Genomic DNA, 24,177 nt, shown 5'->3' on the forward strand with positions numbered 1-24,177 from the left:
TATTTACTATACGATGAAGGATAAGTGTTTTTTTTCTATTTTCTATTGGTTTTTAATTGTTTTGCTTGTGCTACTACAGTCACCAACTGTAAATGGATCAAATGGTAGATTGAAGAATGGAGAGATAAAGTTAAGAGTAACGGTACCCATTCATGGTTTCCCCCAATTTGTGTATGTAGTTTGGGACCCTTCTCAACAAAAGTACACCGTTTCTGGATATTGCATGGATGTTTTCTATGCCGTTGTGACCCGCTTACCCTTCAATGTTTCTCTACATATTGTACCTTCTGCTGTTGAATTAAACCAGGTTTCTAGAAGACACCATGCAATTCTAAAACAAATGTCGACAGAGGTTAGTAAATTTTATCTTATACATGTTTTTCGCATTTAAGAAAAAATAAAGCCAGAAAATTTGACACCGAACTGCTTTTTTCTTTGCTTAAAAATATGACAAAAGAGCGAAGTTGTGGTAGGAGATTTCACGATCCGGGCCAACCGTTCAAACTACGTAGATTTCACGGTGCCATATACTGCATCGGGAGTTAAAATGGTAGTACCAGTTCAACATGGGAGGGATCAAAACATGTGGACTTTTGTCAAACCCTTCAGTTGGGATCTTTGGTTGAGCATAATCATCATCTCTACCTTCATAGGGCTTGCCATACTCATCATGGAAAGAAATGTAAGCGCGCTGCCTAATCAAGAGGGTTCTCCAAATCAGAAAAAGCTTTGCCCTGCAACCATCTTATGGTTTCCAATCTCACAAGCCATTCTTCCTGAAAGTAATTACACATGCTGTTGATTCATGTTTTAACTTTATATAGTTTTTATATATGTGATTAATTAGCATTGTTGGTTTCAAAATTTTGAATTTTCAGGACAAGTTGTGGTAAAAAGCTGCTCAAGATTTGTGCTGATGGTTTGGCTTCTATTGGCGTTGGTCCTCATGCAAAGTTACACTGCCAACTTGACTTCTATATTGACCTTGGATCAACTGCGACCCAGTTTTCAGAACGTTAATGATCTAAGGAGAGGGGGTTATTACGTTGGATACCAGTCTGGGTCTTATGTTTACGATGTTCTGATTGACCAATTTAAGTTTGACCCGTCCAAACTAAGGCCATATAGCAACATTACTGAGTACTATGATTCTCTAAAGCTTGGAAGCAAAAATGGGGGTGTTGCAGCTATATTCGATGAAGTGCCCTACCTTAAACTCTACCTTAAAGAATACGGATCCAATTATATTTTGGCTGGCCCCGAATATAGAAATGCTGGGTTTGGTTTTGTAAGTCTCTCTTCTCTAACTCTCATTCTTGTACAAGCTTGTGTTTCGGTTCTTTTTCTTAATTTTGTTTTATTTGTTGTTGTAAAACTAAGACTAAACAATACATGTACAAGGCTTTACAGTTTTAGCATATATTTTGCTTGTTCTATTTACGAGCTACTCTACACATACATATAATGCATAAGTCATAACTAATTCGTCTATGAAAATCTGACTCTGTGTTTCTTGGGTGAAGTAATTTAGTTAAACTTGAAGTTAGTCAAATGTGAATTATATATACATATATCATATAATGAGTGCATTTATTGTATATAAATTATGTTATTTCCAGGCATTCCCTTTAAACTCCAATCTCACGGCTTACTTTTCGAGAGGCATCCTGAATGTGATTGAAAGTGGATTAATGAATGAGATCGAGGAAAAATATTTTGGAAAGAATGAGATTGGAGGAGAAGACTCGTCTGCGGAAATATCTTCTGCTTTTCTCAGTCTCAGCTTTCATAGCTTCGCGGGGCTTTTCATTATTGCTGGGATTTCTACTTTGTTAGCGTTGTTGATTTCAGAAAGATTTATTTGGCAAACACTCATTTTGACGGCTTTAGCATTCACTCAGAGGTATGTCCCCCATTTTTCCAATCCAGTTCAAGATTCAACTCACGGAACAGTGGCTTAAGACTTCGTCAGAGATTGGAACAGTGGCTTAAGACTTTGTCAAAGATAAGATAATATACATTAGAACAAGTAAAAACTAATTTTAGAAAAAAAAAAATTAGTTATTATATTGATTATATTAGAGATAGTGTAGAGAATAAATAAATTTTGATTTGTAAATTAGTTTATATTATTGTTAGATGGTTTCTAAATTGGTATCTAACTAGTTATCAAGGATTTCTATACCAAATTTAAAATTTAAATAATTGGTAGTTAAAACATTGGTAGTTAATTAGATAACAATTTAGAAACTGTTTAACAATAATATAAATTAATTTAGAAACCAACAATTTTTTGAAGTCTCTCTATTTCATGATTTTTTTCATGCAATGATATAACTTGAGGGCTTCTTTCGAAATCAAATCAATGAGATAACATCGTTATGATCAATCATTGTATTTGAGATATTGTCCGCTTTGGATATTGGTGCTCCGTCACAATTTTGTCCTAAAAAAGCGCTTCGATGGATTAGAGAATGAAATAATATATAAACTTCTTTTGGTCTTGATCCTCTGATTTGTATGAATATGATTTAGTATTGTTTTTGTATGGTGAATTTATCCTAGATGTTTAGCTGGATGTTGGCTTAGATCTCTGATTTATGTTGAGGGCACAAGTATAGTTTTATATAAGGGTTTGACCACCCCTAAAGTGGTTCCTATTTATTTAATCTTTATTATTGATAATAAAAAAAACTAACAAATAATTTGTAAAAAAAAGATAAAACTTAATGTGTGACCGTCTTCTCTATATAAGTATAACATTTTTATTATTGTATTTAACTTAAAAGTAAAATAGATACCTAAAAAATGCTTATGAAAGGGGATATACTATTATAAACCTTCATTTAAGTCTAATATAATTTTTCTAATCTTTATGGATTTGAACCACGCAATTACAAGAAAATGATTGATTAGAAATCAATTTTAGAGACTAAAAATAATTAGTTACTGTAGTTATCAAATTAGAGACCATTTTGAAGACTACAAAATTTTTTGGTTTCTAAATTATTTTCTATTATTGTTAGATGGTTTCTAAATTGATATCTAATTAGCTACCAAATTTAGAATTTAAATAATTGGTAGTTAAAACCTTGATAACTAATTAAATACCAATTTATAAATCATTTAACATTTTTAGTCTCCAGAATAGTCTCTAATTTGATTACTATACCAACTAATTATTTTTTGTCTTTAAAATTAGCTTCTATTTAATGATTTTCTTATATTAACACTTCTATATTTTTGGTTTTATTTCAAATATTTTTATAAAATTATATTTTTCATTTTCTTCTAAACCATGTAATTTTTAATAATAATAATTTTGGTGTGATAATATTCTTATATTATACCGATACATTAAACATTGAGGAATTAAACCAAAATAAGTATAAAAAATATAAGATAAATTACTTATAGTTTATAAAAGAAGTCAGTGATTTTTTTTTTAAAAGATAGCATACATTCTTTCATCAATCAACTCAATAATATCAAACTCATAAAATATGTTATTAACCTTAATATTACTATATATCCAACTGAAATTAAAAATATTGATATTAGATCCACTCAATAGTGAGTAGAAAGTATTCTATATTAGGATATACTAAAGGATTACACTAGATAAAACCTTTGATATAATTGTCATAAATACAAGAATAACAAGTCCAAACAGAACACAACTAACACAAGTAGTGATGATAGCGACAATTTTATTACTTTTGATTTGTTAGTTTAGCCTTAAAAAAGTTCTTATTATTTAAACATATTTTTCTGTGATGTCGTTATACGTGGGAGAAATACCCCCACTAATCTATGCCATACGCAAAACTCAAAATCGCCATCATAATAATAAAATTATAATGTTTGATAAGATACTCAATTAAAACAGGGTTTAAGATTATTTTATATTTCAAAACAATAAAATTGACTTTCAACAACCAGAGAAAGCATATATAGTCCAATCAAGATATATATAAACAAATATTGTAAAATACCGGTCCATTTTTGACAAACGTTCTCTAACATGTAATAATAATAATAATAATAATAATAATAATAATAATAATAATAATAATAATAATAATAATAATAATAATAAATTATCGATGCTTCTCCGGCAAGTAATAGATAAGAGGTCCTGAAAAATCGGGTACAAATCATGAATAGAGTTTAATCCCCTACCCTATCAAATTAATTATTCTTGTACATAAGAATACTAGATTCAACACTAAAAAATTGAAAAAATAAATAAGATGGCACTGAATTAGACAAAATAGATTATAATTGTTTTAACTAATAATTTAATTAGAATAAAAATCACTTTAATATAATAAGACTAATCAAATTTATTTTAACAAAATCAATTATAATAAAAAAAAATTCTAACGACAGTTCAAACATAAGAGAATTTTTTTTCCAATTTTTTATATTTTAAAATACATACCTTGAAATAATTTTCAAAACTATCAAATGAACAATTATTACTGAATAATATAAAATTATTTCAATAAACGGTTTAAAAAAGAGAAAATAGCAAGCATTCATTAATTTATAATATTATGTAGTTTGCATTTGAATTCACCTGGAATTATCCTATCAACTGCTGTAATCTTAAGGAAATATTCACATATTTAATTCTGTGTTAAAAAAGTAATTTTAGCTCATTTTTAAGGTATATAAATCATACTAAATTTTGCAATTAACCTTTTCCAGATAAAAAAAAAAATAAAAAAAAATAAAAAAAATAAAAAATATATATATATATATATATATATATATATATATATATAATTGTGCGAAGTTAAAATATTGGATGAGTGCCTGGTCAATGTATGGCTAGAGAGCATTGAAGTCTTCACTGACAAAACAACATACAAATTGCCAATTCGTTCTTTCCGCGAAATTGCCGATGTACTATCTCTTCCCGCTACTGTAGCCTAATAGTGTGTATGTATTTTCAATATTTATTTTCAATATTTAGACTTTACACACTTTGTGCCGAATCTTTCATTTCAAACGATTACTTGTATTAAAAATTCTAAAAATGTAATTAATTTAAAAATATTTTTTCCGTAGCTCCAACTTATTGTAAATTGGTTGACATTTAATTTATTTGGAATAGTTTTTAGATGTAATTAATATTTTTTTTTTTTGCGTTCAATTATTAGTAATTAGAAATAAGGGAAAGCCGCATTTTCCAATTTGAAACTCTATATAAAGAGGAAGATGATTAAAACTAGTAGCTAGTATTAACTACACGATGTATAAGTGCTGCTTATCATCATCCCTTTTCTCTGGGTTTTTGATTTTTTTGTTTGTGGTTCAACAAGCACCAACGGGTGCGTCAAATGAAACATCAAACTATGAAGAGATGAAGTTGAGAGTAGGGGTGCCCATGAAAAATGGTTTCCGACAATTTGTGGATGTAGTTAAGGACACTACTCGTAAAGAAAAATACAACATAACTGGATATTGCATGGATGTTTTCAATGCCGTCTTAACCCGTTTGCCCTTCAATGTTTCTCTAAACATTGAACCTTATCCTGTTGACACAAGTGAGGGTTCTGGGTACGATGATCTTCTAAAACAAATCCCGTCAAAGGTTAGTAAATTTTAGTTTTGTTGTACATGTTTTCTTTTGTTTAAGAAAATGTATATATATCCAGAAAACCTGACGATGACTCTGCTTTTATCTTTGGCTAAAACCACGACGAAATAGTATGATGTGGTTGTAGGGGATATAACAATCCTAGCCGACCGTTCAAACCACGTAGATTTCACGGTGCCATATACTGCATCGGGAGTTAAAATGGTAGTACCAGTTCAACATGGGAGGGATCAAAACATGTGGACTTTTGTCAAACCCTTCAGTTGGGATCTTTGGTTGAGCATAATCATCATCTCTACCTTCATAGGGCTTGCCATACTCATCATGGAAAGAAATGTAAGCGCGCTGCCTAATCAAGAGGGTTCTCCAAATCAGAAAAAGCTTTGCCCTGCAACCATCTTATGGTTTCCAATCTCACAAGCCATTCTTCCTGAAAGTAATTACACATGCTGTTGATTCATGTTTTAACTTCATATAATTTTTACATATGTGATTAATTAGCATATTGTTGGTTTCAAAATTTTGAATTTTCAGGACAAGTTGTGGTAAAAGGCTGCTCAAGATTTGTGCTGATGGTTTGGCTTCTATTGGCGTTCGTCCTCATGCAAAGCTACACTGCTAACTTGACTTCTATATTGACCTTGGATCAACTGCAACCCAGCTTTCTCAACGCAAATGACTTAAGAAAAGGGGGTTATTTCGTTGGATACCAAACGGGGTCTTTCGTTCAGGATGTGTTGGTTAAGCAATTTAAGTTTGACCCATCAAAACTGAAGCCATATAACAGCAGTTCCGAGTATCATGAAGCTCTAAAGCTTGGAAGCGAAAATGGGGGTGTTGCAGCTATATTCGATGAAGTGCCCTACCTTAAACTCTACATTCAAGAATACGGATCCAATTACATTATGGCTGGCCCCAAATATAGAAATGCTGGGTTTGGTTTTGTAAGTCTCTCCTCTCCAATTCTCATTCTTGAACAAGCTTGAGTTTGGGTTCATTTTCTTTTCTTTTGGAGTGATATATTTTGCTTTATTCTATCTATTTGACTTTTCTTCATAACTATTTGGTATGCAAAATCTACTGTGTATGAATGAAGCAGTATAGTTAAACTTCAATAGGAAGTTAATTGAATGTGAACCATGTATATATAGTATTATAATAGTTGTGTTAATTTACATTATTTGCAGGCACTCACTTTAAACTCGAATCTCACGGCTTGCTTTTCGAGAGCCATCTTGGATGTGACTGAAAGTGATTTAATGAATGAAATTGAGGAAAAATATTTTGGGAAGAATGATATTGGACAAGACTCGTCTGGGGAAGTATCTTCTGCTCCTCTCAGTCTCAGCTTTCATAGCTTTGCGGGGCTCTTTATGATTACTGGTATTTCAACTTTGTTTGCGCTATTGATCTCAGAAAGTGTTATATGGCAAAAGCCCATTTTGATGGCTAAAGCATTGAGTCAAAGGTACTTGTCCTTCAAGCCATCTTCCACGGAAATACGCGTTCATCCAACTCATGATTCAACTATCGGTATAGAGATCGTTTAGAAGACCTTCTCAACAAAGATACATTCTTGCACATGCAAATTCAATTTTTGTGTATATATATAAATATGTGTTACAGGCAAACAACTTGAGTCATGAGAGTATTCTTCTTTGTATGTATGTGTGTAATGACAAAAATAGAAGGAACAACCTTAATTGGGTTTTTTTTTTCTAGCCTTAGTTTAAGACTAGCACTCATAATCATCTTAGAATACTTACCTTTTGAACCCTTTTGTAACTTCAATTGGATCTGACATAGTTTAATTAAATGTACATCTATTCAGCACATTATGATTTCTTAGGTTCGTATAATTTTGTGAGTAATTAAAAAATAACATGTGCTGAATTTTCTTGGTCTCCATTAATTGAATAAATAATATGAAAATAGTTACATGCAAATTAACTTTAAAGCTGACTAAAATAGTATCCAACTGGTACTCATATTATTTATATTAAAATGGTTGCGCAAGCTCATGTACAAAAAAAAAACAAGGGTTGGAAGGAACTACTCAAGTGGCACAATCTTTTAGATATTTGGGGACCACACTTATCTTTCACTTTTTTCTAAGACAATTTTATTTGAATTATATAAGATAGTATTTCCTAAAACATTCCATTAGACTCTAATGTAAAATTATTAATCAAGCCAAATCAATGTGTCCTGAGTTGATTACGCCCTTCATTCTTTTACTTTTTTTTCTTTCGCTTGCGGTTTGACTTTTTCTTGTAGAAGTCAATTGACTGGCCATATACATGCAAACTTCTATTATATTCTTTCGTATGCTTTATATCTAGTGTTTTTTTAAGGAAAATAAGTACTACATTTAAAATCGTGCATGTAAGGATGGAGTAATTTGGTTTCAACACTACAAGTGATTTTAAGGAGAGATAAAATTTGAATATTTTGTTAGTTAAAGTTAAAAAAACTTATAAATAGAAAAATCTCTCGTACCCTTATACACTTTTTCAATGTTAGGCTTTTTCTCTATATGACAGCAATTTATTATTTCAATATAATATATAATATAATAATATATAATATATATAATATATACAGGTTATCTTTTTATCTTCTATTCATGATTGAGTATTTTTTTTCCTTTCTAAATAATCAATTTTTTTTTTATTATTTAGTATTATTATTCATTATTAATTATTAATTATTTATTTCTCTCTTTATTATTGAATATATTGTTTCAACTGAAACGTTATGTTATTTGAGACAATGGATATCAAAGGGTCACAACTGATATTTGGCTATAAATACGTAAGACACTTGGCTTTTGTTCACTCAGAATCCTACTCTTTTGTTCTTTCTATGTTCTTATCTTACTATTCCCTACTTCCTTCATTGTCCACTATCTATTATTCACTTCGATGGATTTTAGTGCTGAAGAAATTATGAAACTTGATACACGAGCTCTTTTTTCATCAATGTACATCCGCGGGAAAGTAAGAAGTTCATTTCTTTTCTTCAATACCTACTTTTTTTATCAATGCATTTTATTGACTTTTATTTTTCATAATGGATAGAATGGTTATGTTGATCGTGCATTCGCTGTTGAGTTTCAATCAGAATTTTCTAAGGAGTGGACCCTCGCAGATAGTGCAGGGAACGTGCATAAAGTATATTATAATCAGGATATACTGTCTCCCCAGATATTGTATGGATGGTCGACTTTGAGTTCCATTTATGGCTTTAAAGGCGACCACTCTATACTCTTCCGTTACGCGGGTCAAAGTTGTTTCAAAATAACTGTTTTTATGGGAGAGATATGTGAAATTGGTGTTAATAGTTATTTGAAGGAAGTTCAAGGAAGGGAACCGCTGACCAAGGGTCCCTTTGAACATTTTTACATGGAGTTGTCTTCTTTTCAGATCAAAAGAAATTATGTGGTCATTTTAAGAATCTTTTATTTTAAATCTTTGTTTTATATTGTATTGCTTTTTTTTCAATATTGTCTCTCATGTTGTTGAAGGATTTGCGTGGTGGACTTGCGGAATATCTTCGGCAAACGAGATTCAAATACGTTACGCTACATGGACCAATACACGATGTTAAATGCAAAGTCCTAAGAGCAAGGTTTCCTTGCACAAACATCAAGCTTGGCAGGGGTTGGAAAGTTTTTTGCAGTCTTCATTCCTTCCGTGAAGATGATAAAATTATATTCGAATGTCATATGATGATGCCTCTTTCTGATATTAGGGTTCTACAAGTCAAGATATGTCACTACAAAAGACAGGCCACACTCTATAATTAGATTTGTTAATGTTTTGGGATACTACTTTCTGTTGTTTTGAAAGGATAAGAACTATTTACTTTTTGTTGTTTAGTTAACATTTTTACTTTTTATCTTTCCAAGTTGGTTTTAAGGTTTCTCTTTTTTTGGACACCAGAACAATTTATTGTTATTAATGTTTATGTTTATTTGGATTTTATTATGTTTAAACTTTATCTGATTTGTTTCATTTTTATTTGTTTGATGTTTTACTTTAAACTTTCATTCATTATCAGGCCTGTGTATAATGTGTTAGCATTGTTACATATGCTTAACACTAAAACAGTTGCAGTACATTAAACTCACAAAACTTTCATTATTTTTTACCTGTTATTTTTTTTTTAATATATTGTGGAATGATGATTTTTATTATATTGTTCATTATTAATTATTAAATCCTAAGATCGTTTTGAACTGTCTGGGCATACATTTTGACTTCTCTTATATTGTTTTTTAAATTTCCTTTTCTATCTATAAGCACTATTTCATTGTATTAATATTAATATTTGTCCATTTGTCATTATATATTTCATAGTTAATATATAAGAAGTTACAACATATCAGAAGTTACAATAGTATATTTTCATTTACTTCAATTGGAGGAAAAGTTCACTCTTCCGTAAATGATGGTTTTGGGCCTCCTCAATTTATTCTGCATGGACAAAACTATCATAGGATTGGAAGCTTACTACCTCACAGTGGAGAAATGCCCAAGTTCGCACAACTTTACATATATGATACACAAAATGAACTCTCAAACAGAGTATCTTACTTTGGGTATGTGTTACATTAGGTTAGTTTCTTTTCAGCAGATTCATTTATAAGATTATTTTGAATTAGTATTTATTTAAATTTTATTTAGGTCCAATTTCAAAGAGTTGAAGTTTGATAAATCATTTATTCAAGATCTTACCAAGATAATTGATGATAACAATGTTCTGGCAAAAAGTTTTAGAAGAGTCAAAGATTTTGTAAATTCTGATGTACATTCAGATTTTGGATTGAGGATATTTAGAAATCGTTCAAAAGATCCAAGGGTGTACAATACCCCTACAACTGATGAAATAGCAGCGTTAATTGTGGGTGATATGAGCAACATGGATGTAGGACGAGATATCATAGTGAAAATTTTTTTTGGACAATTGTTTAGGTTGCATGAGACACATACAACCTTCATCCCATTACAGTATCCTTTAATATTCCCCTTTGGAGAAGATGGTTATCAAGAAGATATTCCAGTACGTAATAGCAAAGAACGTAAAAGAAGTCGTATATCGTTAAGAGAATTCATTGCATTTAGAATTCAAGAAAGAAGTGTTGAGTTTGGAAATATAGTTCATTCACGTCGTCTGTTTCAACAATTCTTGGTTGATGCATATACTATGGTTGAATCTCAAAGATTGTCGTTCATAAGAGCAAACCAAAAAACAATACGTTGTGATATTCTCAACGGTGTACAAGAGGCAATGAATAGAGGATAAACAAATTCTTCTGCAGTTGGGAAGCGTATAGTTTTACCTGCATCATTCACAGGAGGAATGAGGTATATGTTCAACAATTGCCAAGATGCAATGGCAATTTGTAAAAGATTTGGATATCCTGATTTATTTATCACAATTACCTGCAACGTAAATTGGTCTGAAATACGTGAGTTTGTTACATCAAGAGGATTAACTGCTGCTGATAGGCCAGATGTAGTTTGCAGAGTATTCAAGATGAAATTAGATCAAATGATGGTTGACTTCAAAAAAGATGAATATTTTGGCAAAGTTAATGCAGGTAATGACATTAATCCATATTTTAAAATTATGTTCAAATTTTCTACATTATAATTCAATCAATTTCTATCTTATTATAGGTATGTACACTGTGGAATTTCAAAAAAGGGGTTTGCCTCATGCCCACATATTATTGTGGTTGGATGGAGAGAAAAAGTTAAGAACTCCAATAGACATTGATGGAGTGATTTCAGCAGAATTACCGCAGGCAAATTTATATCCTAAATTGTCAAAGGCAGTTGCAACGTACATGATACATGGGCCATGCGGAGCAGCTCGGTTTTCCTCACCTTGCATGATTAAAGGTAAATGTTCAAAATTTTACCCAAAGAAATTTAAATTGTTGACTACTATTGATGAGGATGGATATTCATGTTACAGACGTCGAGATAAAGGAATATTCATTCTTAAAAATGGAATTAAGTTAGACAATAGGAATGTTGTCTCACATAGCCCATTGCTACTACTGAGGTATCAGGCTCATGTTAACAAAAAAATATTGCAACAAATCAAATTCAATCAAGTATTTGTTTAAATATGTCAACAAAGGTCTAGATAGAGCAAATTTGAAAATTACTAATCCTCAGAAAGACTCTACTGAGACACCGGTTATAGATGAAATTAAACAGTATTATGATTGTAGATATATATCTCCCTGTGAAGTTGTTTGGAGAATACTTGCCTTTGACATTCATCATAGATGGCCTCCAGTTCAAAGGCTGACTTTTCATCTGTTATACAAGCAACCCATTCTATTTAAGGACAATGAAGATATTGATGAAATATTGCATACAAATGAACATAAAATAACAATGTTTTTAGCTTGGTTTGAAGCTAATAAAATCTATCCAGAGGGGAAAATTTTGACTTATTCTCAATACCCTAACCATTTTGTGTGGATGGCAGAACAAAGAGAATGGAAACCAAGGAAAAAGGGAGTTAGTATTGGAAGGCTAACATATACTCCTCCTTGCACAGAGGAATTATATTATCTCAGATTATTGTTGAATTTTAAAAAGGGTTGTTGTAATTATGATAACATCAGGACTATTAATGGTGTTATTTACAAAACTTATAAAGAGGTTTGCTATGCCATGGGGCTGTTGGCAGAGGATAAAGAATTTATTGATGCCATTATAGAGCCAACACCCTTGCTTCAGGAACTCAGTTGATAAGATTGTTTGTTACACTACTACTCATGAATACTATGTCTAGACCTGAGGAAGTTTGGAACAAAACTTGGAAATTGTTATCTGATGACATTGTATACAAAAAAAGGAAAGAGTTTAACCTACCAGGTATAACTTTCTGTTTTCTTCAAACATTATAACATATTATTTTGTTCAAAATATGAAATGTTGTTCTTTTGCTAGGTCTTACAATTGAAGATGATCAAATACAAAACCTTTGTCTTCTACAACTAGAAGAATTATTGATTTTTAATGGTAAATCTTTAAAAGACTTTAACAGTCTTTCACAACCTATTCATTCAGATTCTTTTATTTATGAGAATAGATTAATTATTGATGAATTAAATTATGACAAGATACAAATGTCTGAAATTCATTCTTCTCTTTTTCAATCTCTAATTGCGGAGCAACTGGTTGTGTATGAGAATATAATGACAGCAGTACTGTCACAAGTTGGAGGTTTTTTTTTCCTATACGGTTATGGTGGCACAGGAAAAACCTTTATGTGGAAAACTTTGTCTACTGCAATTAGATCAAAAGGGGTTGATTGTGTTAAATGTAGCTTTTAGCGGTATAGCTTCTTTGTTACTACCTGGAGGAAAAACAACTCATTCTACATTTTTCATTCCTTTGTTAATAAATGAACATTCAACCTGCAACATACCTCAAGGAAGTTTTCGGGCCAAATTGTTGATTGAAACTAATTTAATTATATGGGATGAAGCTCCAATGATGAATAGGTTCTGTTTTGAATCTCTGGATAGAACTCTAAGGGATATCATGAGGGTTGTAAGTGAAGAAAATGCCCTTAAACCTTTTGGTGGCAAAGTCATTGTCTTGGGAGGTGATTTTAGACAAATATTGCTTGTTGTAAAAAAGGGATCAAGATATGATATTGTGAAGGCAACAATGAACTACTCAGAATTGTGGAAACATTGCAAAGTCTTCAAACTTCCTGAAAATATGAGATTAAACAGTGAAAAATCAAAGCAAACTGCATTAGAAATAAAAGATTTTGTAGATTGGATACTTCACATTGGAGATGGTGATATGGAATTAAATGAGTTGGGACAAACAACTATTGAAATACCACAAGACATTCTAATTCTAAATGTTGAACAACCTTTATTGCACTTGGTTGAATTTGTTTATCCAGGGTACATATAGAATCTAAACTCTGATGCATTTTTTTGATGATGGTGCAATATTGTGTCCTACTACAGAATGTGTGGACCAAGTGATTGACTTCATTCTAACCTTAATCCCCAGAGAAGAAGTTACTTATTTAAGTTCAGACTCCCCTTGCCAATCTGAAGAACAAGAAAATGCTCAAGTTGAGTGGTTTACAACTGAATTTTTGAACGATATCAAATGTTCCGAAATTCTTAATCACAGTGTTAAATTAAAAGTAGGATTTCCAATAATGCTTCTAAGGAACATTGATCAAGCCAATGGACTTTGCAATGGAACCAGATTACAAGTAATTCACTTGGGGAAAAATGTGATTGCTGCCAAAGTTATTACTAGAACAAATATTGGTGATAACATATTAATTCCTATAATGAATTTGACTCCTTCTGACTCAGGCTTGCCTTTAAAGTTCCAGAGAAGACAATTCCCAATATCTTTGTGCTTTGCTATGACAATAAACAAAAGCCAAGGACAAACCCTTAATAAAGTTGGTTTATATTTACCACGTCTAGTGTTTACACATGGACAATTATATGTTGCTATTTCCAGAGTAAAATCCAAGAAAGGGTTGAAAATATTGATTTTGGATGATGATGGAAATACCACTAATTCAACTACTAATGTGGTTTACAGAGAAATATTTGAAAATATTGTTACAGCAATACTTATCAGTTATGAAAATTCTTTAATACAAAACTATTTTTATTTCTCATATTTTTCTTCTAATATATCTTCTAATATAGCAAAAGTAAACTAATATTTTTTTGGTATTTACAGGTTTCCTCTTAATTTCCATAGTAGATCTTTCATGACTATAATGCATTACAAAGAAAGGTATTAATCTATTTCTTCTTAATAAATTTCATAATTAAAATTGTGTAAAATTTTGTTTTGATGAATTTGTTTCTTCAGAGGTTTTTAATACAGGAACTCCATTGTAATTATTAAGAATGAAGGGGATATTTAGTACAGAAAATAGGAAGCTATTATACTTTACACAGGTTCTATATTATAATATTTTACACATGTGTTGTTACATAATTCTTCCTAAATAAAGTGATCAAACTTCAGTTGTATTCAGACAGGTATATGGTTCTTTGTTTACAAAAACAAGCAGCATAATCATCAAAAGTCCATAGAACTTTTGCTAATTAAATTTATTGTATCATATTATTTTATCTTATTTGTTTCATAACTATTAACTTCAGTAGTACATTTCTTTAAACTACTTAGACAAAAACCTATGACAGGTACAAAATCATTCTTATTCATTTTCAATATTTACATAATTCTATTAATTGTCCATTCTTTTATTGACATTTCTCTTTTATTTATTATTTTTTGCAATGATGCAATTAACATCAGATGCGAAATGAGATGTGTTGACATTGAATACAATATTGATCAACCCTCATATTATAGCACCTAAAGAAAAGCAACTATGTAGTCCATTTGTATTATTTTTAGTATGTTTAGTTCTCTTACTGAGTATATTTTCTGTTATAAAGCTTTGAATTTAAAAATACATCTTACTTCTTTTGTTATTAAATTTATTTACATTTCCCATGAAATTATTGTTGTCTGAATTGAGCCTTAAATACACTTGGCCACAAGTAATGAAGTTCATATTTATTCTATAATAGTATTTCCTATAATTAATGAGATATTGCATTATGTTACAATTTATTATGTGTCAAAAGTATTTATTTAATAATATGAAAACAGAATACAATGACTTACAATATTATGCATACATGTAGGTGTATACATTTAAGTTCTGGCTTGTTGTTTTTGAAACAATGTGTTTACCATTTTCTATGTGGTTAACATCTATAAAACAACTACATGAATATATGACTTATAAAATTATGAATATATGACTACCTCATGGATATTGTATCTAAAAGATTTTGTATGCTTTATATTTTGTAGCTACAAAACACCCCTTGCCAATTTGATGAACAAGAAAATGCTCAGGCTACAAAACACCCCTTGCCAATTTCAAAAAGAAAACGCTGAAGCACAGTTATTCACAACAAAACTTTACTATTTATGGAAAACTGTCTTCCCTTTTAAATTTGAGAAAACATCTATCTAAATATATTTATACATTGCTATGACAATAAATATAATACATTGGGTCAATTTTTTATTTTTATTTTTTTATGTATTCTTAATTGTTTACTAATAATTGAATAATTGATCGATTTGATTTTTCTTAATTCTTTACTAATACTTCAATAATTGATGTAATTTTGATTTATAATTTTAATTTACTTTAAAATAATTCTTAATTTTGATATATAGATTTATTATTATAATATTTTTATTTAAATAATAAATATTATAAATATTCCCGTGCATTGCACGGGTCCATATACTAGTAAGTACTACATTTAAAATCGTGTATGTAAGGATGGAGTAATTTGGTTTCAACACTACAAGTGATTTTAAGGAGAGATAAAATTTGAATATTTTGTTAGTTAAAGTTAAAAAAACTTATAAATAGAAAAATCTCTCGTAAGAATGCTATTAAAGGTAGAAGATAATTTATTCTTTAAATAAGAATATTATTAAAGAGGAGAAGATAATTTATCCATTGAATTTTGTTTAAAATAAGTTTTCATTTGTCTAATATTTAGGATGATTTCTTGTTGAATTGTTTGTATGTCTAGGTGCAAGTGCCTACATGTGAAGTTTAATAGAAAGAGATGAATCTATGTTAGTTTAACATTGTAATAATATTCTAGTTTGTTTGTAACCATGTTCGAGTCTAGGGGTGATTATGAATTTTTATTTTTCAAAATCTAATCTAGATCCATTTTAACTGGTTTTAATAGATTTAGATTTTTCAATTCAATTTAAATTTGATTAAATATAGATTAAAATCATAATATCAATTAGATTAACTTTGATCTGTGATCGACCTAATCGACTTGATCTAGGATCAATCCAACTTAATTTGACATGATTTTGACCCAATGTAGGCTAGATGTATCGGTCAAACACGAGTCCAACTTGACTTGGTCCACCGTGGATTGGTCTCTCTCGATCTCACCTAAGCTCAACTCAACATATACCTTGTTGGACTTAGCTTAATTTGGGTCCAACCTAACATAATTTCGATAAGCCCAACATAACTCAGTTAACCATGGGGTCGGTCGACTTAGCTTGAATTGGGAACATGCCAACTTAGCTCAACTTGACGTGGGATCGACCCAACTCAACTTGACATAGCCCCAACTTGATGTGAGTTTTTCACTTAGGTGAAAGTATATTATGTGATACACTCGCTCAAAAAAAGTAGACATGCTTAAGCGAAAGCTTCATTTGAGTCGCTTAAGTGAGAGTACTGTATGATACCCTCACTTAGAAAAAGCATATGTGCTCAAGCAAAGGCTTCATATGAGGCGCTTAAGTGAAAGTATCATTTGATACTCTTGCTTGGCAAAATTAGACATGCTCAAGCAAAGACTTTGTATGAGTCGCTTAAGGATGATACCCTTATTTGAGTAACAATAGATACGCTAAGTGGAAGTATCATCTAGATACTCCAATAAGTGTATCATTTGATACCCTTGCTTGATGGAACTACTTTTAGTTAAGTAAAAGAGTCGTTTGGTGTCTTTATTCAAGTGATTACTGTGATCTGTTTAAATGTACATGTATGTTAATATGTAGAATTTTTTGTGTGCTTGAAATGAATTATTGTCTTAATGGAAGTAAATCGTGATAAACACACATATATACATAAAATGGAATGTGTAAGGCTTGTTTCGTGTGAGACATGCTTTATAATGAATTATGATACATAAATATAAATGTATGCATGCGATGAAAATGTGAATGACATATTTATGCACGATGTTTTATTTGAATTCATGAATCTAGAACTATTCATGAATTTTGATTTGGTGTACAAAGATTCTCTAGTTTTATATTTTAACATAAATTCTTTAGTTTCACTGATGGTCTAAGTCATGTGGACTAGGATATTGAGTGGTGAAAAGTTAAAGGGAGGCTTATTGTATCGTCAGATCACATGTTAGAGTTTGAAAGGGTGAATTAAAACACATGTTGAAGTCTCAATAAGGATATACCTTAAACTCACCTTAATCCATGTAATTGAGGTTTGTAGGCCTGAGTTACTAAAATGAGTCAGATGTTAAATATATGGTGAAGAATGCTTAATATAAGTCTTCTAAAACACACTAGTAGATATTTTCTAAGAAATATTTTGTATATATAGATCCATGTGTGATCCAAGTGAATGTATATATATGTCCAGTTTGCTTCTAATAACGAAGTGATGAATTAGAATGGTTATCTCATGACTCTCTTTTTTAACAAAAATACATTATCATATATTGTAGTATAATATAATTTTTAATACCTTACTATTACATTGTGATAACTTGATATGAATATATTATTAAATAAACATATGTAGACTTTAAAGATGTGTCTTAAAAAATGTATGAATCAATATAGTAATTTTTGTCATTTATTCTCATGAAGAATCTCACATTTATACATATTTTTGTTAAGTTTAAATTGTTGTTCATATTAAGTCTATTAATCTTGTTATTTTTAGAAATTAGAGTGTGCATATTTATTATTTATTTTAAAATATATGTATGTACGTTTTTTAATATGTAATATCATATAAAATACTATATATCAAATTTGATAAAAATATAATTGATCATATTTTATTTTTCAAAAATATTAAATATATTTAAATTTAGTACAATTTATTTTGTTCATGTAATATTTCTACAAAACGTATAAATTTACAAATTATAATATAAAGAAAGTTATAATTATTTAAATTTTGAGTATTCCTTCTTTTATTTTGAATACTATGTAAACATTCAATCATTTTATAAATATTATTTTTAATTATATAATATGTTGAAGATTTAAACTGATTAATTTATTATGACATTAAATTTTATGTATATTTCATTATCTATAGTTTATTTATAACACTGATTCCAAAATTCTTGAATCTTCAATCTTTAGAGGAGTATAGACCTATTTCTTTAATCATATGCTTATACAAAATATTAACAAAAGTGTTATCTATAAGGATTAAGAAAGTCATTGAGATCGTCATAAACGTGTCACAATCGGCTTTCTTATTAAATAGAGAGTTATTAGACAGTATTCTTGTCGTAAACGAGGTTGTGGATGAACTAAAGAGAAAAAAGAGGAGTGGGGTAATTGTGAAGCTTCACTTCAAAAAAACGTCTAGAATTGGGAGTTCTTGTTCTATATGATGGGCAGATAAGGATTATGTGGGAAATGGATTTAGTGGATCAGAGTCCGTCTAAAGTCTAGAATCTGTTACTATCTCAGTTCTGGTAAATGGAAACCCAACAAAAGAATTCAAACCCTCTAGAGAACTAAGGCAGGGGGATCCCATTGCACCTTTCTTGTTCTTAATCGTGGCTCAAGACCTATTCGGTTTGGTAAATCAAGCAACCAGAAAAAATCTATTTTTGGGAATTAAAGTAGGAGACAATAACGTTGAGGTGAATGTACTCCAATTTGCTAATGACACCTTATTTGTCTGCGAATCAAGTATGCAAAATATTACGTTGTTAAGGCTATGCTAAGATGTTTTGAATTAGGTTCTAGCCTCAAAGTAAATTTCTACAAGAGTAAAATAGGTGCAATTGGTGTGGACAGGAACTTGGTCAACATGTACTCTAAAATCCTCAATTGCAGCATAATGGAATTATCATTTACCTATTTAGGCCTACCTGGAGGCGGTAACCCATCTAAATGTTCTTTTTGGGAGCCAGTGATATCAAAGATAAGAAAGAAACTTCCGGTTTGGAAAGGTAAATACTTATCCTTTGCGAGAAGAGCTTGCCTCATAAAATTCGTTATCAATGCCATACCATTATTTTTCTTGTCATTTTTTAAAGTGCCAATTTGGGTGTGCAAGGAATCACAAAGCTACATAGGAATTTCTTGTGGGGATGGGGTGCAGAAGGAAGGAAAATCGCTTGGTGTAGTTAGGAGAACATATGCAAACCAAAAGAGGAAGGTGACCTTGGTATTAGACGCATTGACCTTTTTAATAAGGCCCTCTTGGCAAAATGGTTATGAAAATTGAGGTCCCCTGAGGTTTAGGTTGGTCTGTGGAAGGATGTCTTAGAATCAAAGTATGGATTTTGGAGGACGTTAAACTTAAATACATCAACTCGAAATAAGTACAAATCTAGGTGGTGGAAGAATTTAACTAAAGTAAGCCTTTTTGATAAGGGAAATAGATGGTTCAAATCAAATCTAGTTTAACCGGTGGAGATGATTTTAAGTTTAAATTTTAAGAAGATGAGTGGTTAGACAATACCCAACTCAAAGAGAAATATCTTATAATTTATCTTTAAGACCATATATTTTATTAACTATTTTCAAAAATAAATTTATGTGGAACTAGCATTTCTAAAAACTAACCAGTAATCTTCAACCTTTCCGCGGAGATGGTCGTCAATTCAAACACGAAATACATTCTAATTCCCCCATTGTTGACAAGCTAGTGTTGAAATGGTTTGCAGAAAATAAAGATTTTTAAATAAAATCAAACGCGCTATAATTAGAATTTAGATATGACAAAGAAAAAAAATATAAAGACCGGACTTGGTGGATTGTCTTCTACTCGTGTCCACCCATTATAATAAATTATTCATTTTTTAAAAAATACCTTTTTTGTCTACCTTTTTTTTAAAATTTCAAAATGAACCTATTCATTTCTAAATTTAAATTTGATCAAATCAAATAATTTAATTTAAATTAAATAGTTTTGATTTATTCTACCTTTTTAAATAGTAAATAAACCTTAAAATATACAAAAATATTAAAAATATTAAACGTAAATATTCATTTCATTTAGTGATTACTAAAATAAGAATTTACGTAATATTATAATTCATTTTTTTTCAAACAATTATGCCACGGATTTCAATATTTTAAATTATAAACTATCTTGTTTTTAGTTTATTATATGGTTTGGCTAAATATATTTTACTAATTTTTTATCAAAACTTATTTTTTAATATAAAAAAAATTAAAAAGTGCAAATAGATTTAAGAATAATTAAAGATTAATATTTTAATTTTTGGAATAACAAAATATTATATAAATGGATATAATAAATTAATATAATAGTTTTGTAAATATTATTTATATGTCAATATGTAATATAACAAATTTTTGAAATAAATTTGCATTGATTCAGTTTGAGTTGAATTAGATTGATGTTTAAAATTTAGCCTAACACAATAAAAAAAATCATTTTTCCACTTTCATATTTTCTTTGACCTAGCTAAGTCCTCATAATTTTGTTGAGGGGATACTCTATAAAGAGACATTGGCAGCAGTCCCCACATCTTAACTACTCGTGACTTCTTGTCACAGTTTTATTAAAACGTAATTCTATATTTAAAAATAAAAATAAAAAAGAGAGTAAAATAATAATTAAATAATAAATAGTTAGTGATACTTTTAGATTATATAATATAAATAATATAATATAAATAACGGCGCGATTTTTTTTTATCGACAATAAAAAATAAATAAATTGGAACCACTTCAGGGGTGGTTCAACCCTTATACACGGTGTTCAAATACCGATTCCAGCCTAAAACCTCTGAAACTAACTAAAGCAACCTTGTCCTAAAAAAATTCAAGTGACTAACCTCATTCACTCCAAATGTTCTAAACACCAATCAGAAAAAGATAACGACACTAACCGAAAATTTGTAGAGACCCAAGTCCACACCTTTACCTGCACCAGAGCAAAAACTTCAAACACATAAGCCACTCCACTTTTGAAAATTATGTTATTTTTGTGTTTCCATATCTCGCTAACCACCCCCACCCAGATTGTGTTCCAAACAGTATTAACCATCTCTGAAGAAAAACTCATCCTAAACTGATCAAAGTTAAACTTCGGTTCATTGTGAGCCACAAACAAAACCCCAAGCCATCTATAGTCAATATATATATATATATATATATAGAGAGAGAGAGAGAGAGAGAGAGGGGGAGAGATTAAACACTATATAATGGCGTGTCGGTGTCGGATATGTTGGGTACGAAGTCAAGATCAATTGGGTTGGACTGACTAGACACCATGTTTAGTGAGTGAGCTTAATCATTGTACACAGTTGAAGCGCAGATGAACATTGTTCTGTGGCTTTAAGTGGGAGATTGTTGGGTATGAAGCCAGGACCAATTTGGTTGGACTGACTAGACACATGTTTAGTGAGTGGGCTTAATCATTGTGTCCCTTTTATAATCTCTATTTAAAGAGATCATTGTACTTGTAATTGATGTGCAAGAGGATAAAATGAAAACCTAATAGTTGCCCGTGTGGATGTAGGTTGCAGTTGGCGACCGAACCACGTTAAATCTTGTGTTGTTTATTTTCTGCAATTGATTCGTGATTGTGTGTTGCTTCCGTGTGCGTTTTTCCCATCTAGTGGTATCAAGTGCTTTGGTTCGTTTACACACTAGAGATCCGATTAGCAGAATTAATCGACGAGACATGAAAATTGTGGCTGCAGTAGCGTCCCAAAGTTAGGGTTTCGTAGAGGCGGAAATAACGTCCCAAATGTAGGGTTTCGCAAGGGCTGCAGTAGCGTCCCAAAGTCAGGGTTTCGCAGAGTTGGCAACAACATCCTAAAGCTAGGGTTTCGTAGGGGCATCCCAAAGCTAGGGTTTCGCAAGGGCGGTAACGACATCCCAAAGTTAGGGTTGCATGTGCGTTATGTAGGTGTGCTGGTCTGAGATGTCACGAAGTGCAGTGCGACGACAGTGACCAACGACGATGGTGGTGCAAAGCGCGAACAGCGGCGGTGTGCGTCCTGGCAGTTGCGGTCCAGTGCAGCGGAGCGCCAGTGCAATAAGGACTGCAACCAGGTTTGTTGGTGACTGATTTAGGGTGGTGTAATTTTTGTGGTCTTGATTTTTTTTTTTTAAAGATTGCCAAGATTTGAAATTAGTTGTACCGAGTATCTCGACTAGTCGTTTGAGATGACAGAAAACGGGAAGTTCCGAATTGAAAATTCGATGGCACAAATTTCAGTTAGTGGAAAATGCAAATTGAGGATTTGCGAGTTCAGTTACTGAGCACATCAATATGATCTTAGCCAGACTTACGTCAATGGGCATTAAGTTCGATGATGAAGTTCAAGCTTTACTACTGCTATTGTCTTTGCCTGACAGTTGGTCCGGAACAGTTACAACAGTTACCAGTTCAGTGGGATCTGATGGATTCACTTTTGAGAAGATTCGTGATCTCATTCTTGGCAAGGATGTCCAAAGTAGGAGTTCTGAGAATTCTCTAGTGAATCGTTATATGTCATCATAGGTAAGAAAAATATCAGAGATAGTGGGAGCAAGAACAAAAGAAGGAGTCAGTCAAAGACTCGGGATTATTCAAGTGTAACATGTTGGAACTGCAAGGAGGTGGGGCATTTCAGAAATCTATGCCCTAATCATAAATAAGTCAACATTGCAGAAGACTTCGTGGACGAGGACTGTTTAGTCTGTTGCGCGGATAACAGTGTGGATTCCTGGGTCATGGATAGAATTTAGTTATTGGAGACTTTGGAAAGGTAAGACTAGCAAACAAAAAATCTCTTAAGGTTACGACCATGGGTGACATAGTGTTGAAGACACTAGTTGGTTTATGGACTTTGAAGGATGTTAGAGTTGTTCCAAGCTTGAGGAAAACTTTGATTTCTGTTAGGCAGTTGGACGAACAGGGACATGAAGTGAAGTTTGGAAATCAACAGTGGAAGGTCGTCAAGGGAAACCTTGTCATGGCCTGCGGAAGAAAGAGAGGTTAGTTGTATATGGTCGGATTACCATGTCTGAGGGAGTGACCATCCCAATTCAGAAGATAAACAAAGTCCGGTTCACAGAATCTCGTGGGCAGAAGAGGGTTGTCTTTACAAGAGAGAAACTCAGAGCCACATGTCAGATTCAGGATGAACGAGCATGGAAAGGTTCAGGTAGACCAGTCAGAGGTACTTGTGGCAGTGGGAGCACAGGTTCTGCTTCAGCTGAGGTTCCTAGATGACAGTGGGTTAGGAGAACCAGTATTCCAATGGTTTAAACTTCTCCAAAAAATTTCTTGTTGAATAAGGAGAGTGTTTGTTCTCAGGTTGTTCCAGGATCCGGCAGTTCCTGTAAGTGGGAGACGGTAGGAACAGAGAACGGTTAAGTGACTGACGTGTTGAAACTCATGGGAGTTTTAACGAAGTCTTCAAAATGATTAAGAAGGCTTGTGGCAACTAGAGGTGAAACATTGAGTTCCGTCGACAAATTACAGAAGTACATGTACACAGTTGAAGTGCAGGTGAACATTGTTTCGTGATTTCAAGTGGGAGATTATTGGGTATGAAGTCAAGACCAATTAGGTTGGGCTGACTAGACACCATGTTTAGTGAGTGAGCTTAATCACTGTACACAGTTGAAGCACAGGTGAACATTGTTCCGTGGCTTCAAGTGGGAGATTGTTGGGTATGAAAGCAGAACCAATTGGGTTAAGCTGACTAGACACAT

At 31.5% G+C, this 24,177-nt stretch overlaps 2 protein-coding genes and 1 pseudogene across 2 annotated transcripts; all 3 read left to right on the plus strand.

Moving 5' to 3' along the window:
* On the plus strand, nt 1-2,112 carry LOC137805901 (glutamate receptor 2.8-like). The gene is made up of 4 exons (XM_068605784.1): nt 1-352; nt 458-782; nt 879-1,288; nt 1,620-2,112. Exons 1-4 carry the CDS (start codon nt 14-16, stop codon nt 1,959-1,961), a joined length of 1,416 nt encoding a protein of 471 aa, XP_068461885.1. The 5' UTR covers nt 1-13; the 3' UTR covers nt 1,962-2,112.
* A 3,135-nt stretch (nt 2,113-5,247) lies between these two features.
* On the plus strand, nt 5,248-7,443 carry LOC137807373 (glutamate receptor 2.8-like). The gene is made up of 4 exons (XM_068607988.1): nt 5,248-5,602; nt 5,720-6,044; nt 6,143-6,552; nt 6,796-7,443. Exons 1-4 carry the CDS (start codon nt 5,261-5,263, stop codon nt 7,156-7,158), a joined length of 1,440 nt encoding a protein of 479 aa, XP_068464089.1. The 5' UTR covers nt 5,248-5,260; the 3' UTR covers nt 7,159-7,443.
* Nucleotides 7,444-8,532: 1,089 nt separating this feature from the next.
* LOC137805599 (uncharacterized) lies at nt 8,533-14,405 on the plus strand (annotated as a pseudogene).
* The last annotated feature ends 9,772 nt before the right edge of the window (nt 14,406-24,177 follow it).

The sequence above is a fragment of the Phaseolus vulgaris genome, chromosome 3 (assembly GCF_000499845.2).
Source record: "Phaseolus vulgaris cultivar G19833 chromosome 3, P. vulgaris v2.0, whole genome shotgun sequence".
Classification (NCBI taxonomy): Eukaryota; Viridiplantae; Streptophyta; class Magnoliopsida; order Fabales; family Fabaceae; genus Phaseolus; species Phaseolus vulgaris.

Coding starts and splice junctions, on each gene's coding strand:
- LOC137805901 (XM_068605784.1), top strand. CDS start 14: ATGAAGGATAAGTGTTTTTTTTCTATTTTCTATTGGTTTTTAATTGTT. Junction 783..878: donor ACAAGCCATTCTTCCTGAAA/GTAATTACACAT, acceptor TTGAATTTTCAG/GACAAGTTGTGGTAAAAAGC. Junction 1,289..1,619: donor GAAATGCTGGGTTTGGTTTT/GTAAGTCTCTCT, acceptor TGTTATTTCCAG/GCATTCCCTTTAAACTCCAA.
- LOC137807373 (XM_068607988.1), top strand. CDS start 5,261: ATGTATAAGTGCTGCTTATCATCATCCCTTTTCTCTGGGTTTTTGATT. Junction 6,045..6,142: donor ACAAGCCATTCTTCCTGAAA/GTAATTACACAT, acceptor TTGAATTTTCAG/GACAAGTTGTGGTAAAAGGC. Junction 6,553..6,795: donor GAAATGCTGGGTTTGGTTTT/GTAAGTCTCTCC, acceptor CATTATTTGCAG/GCACTCACTTTAAACTCGAA.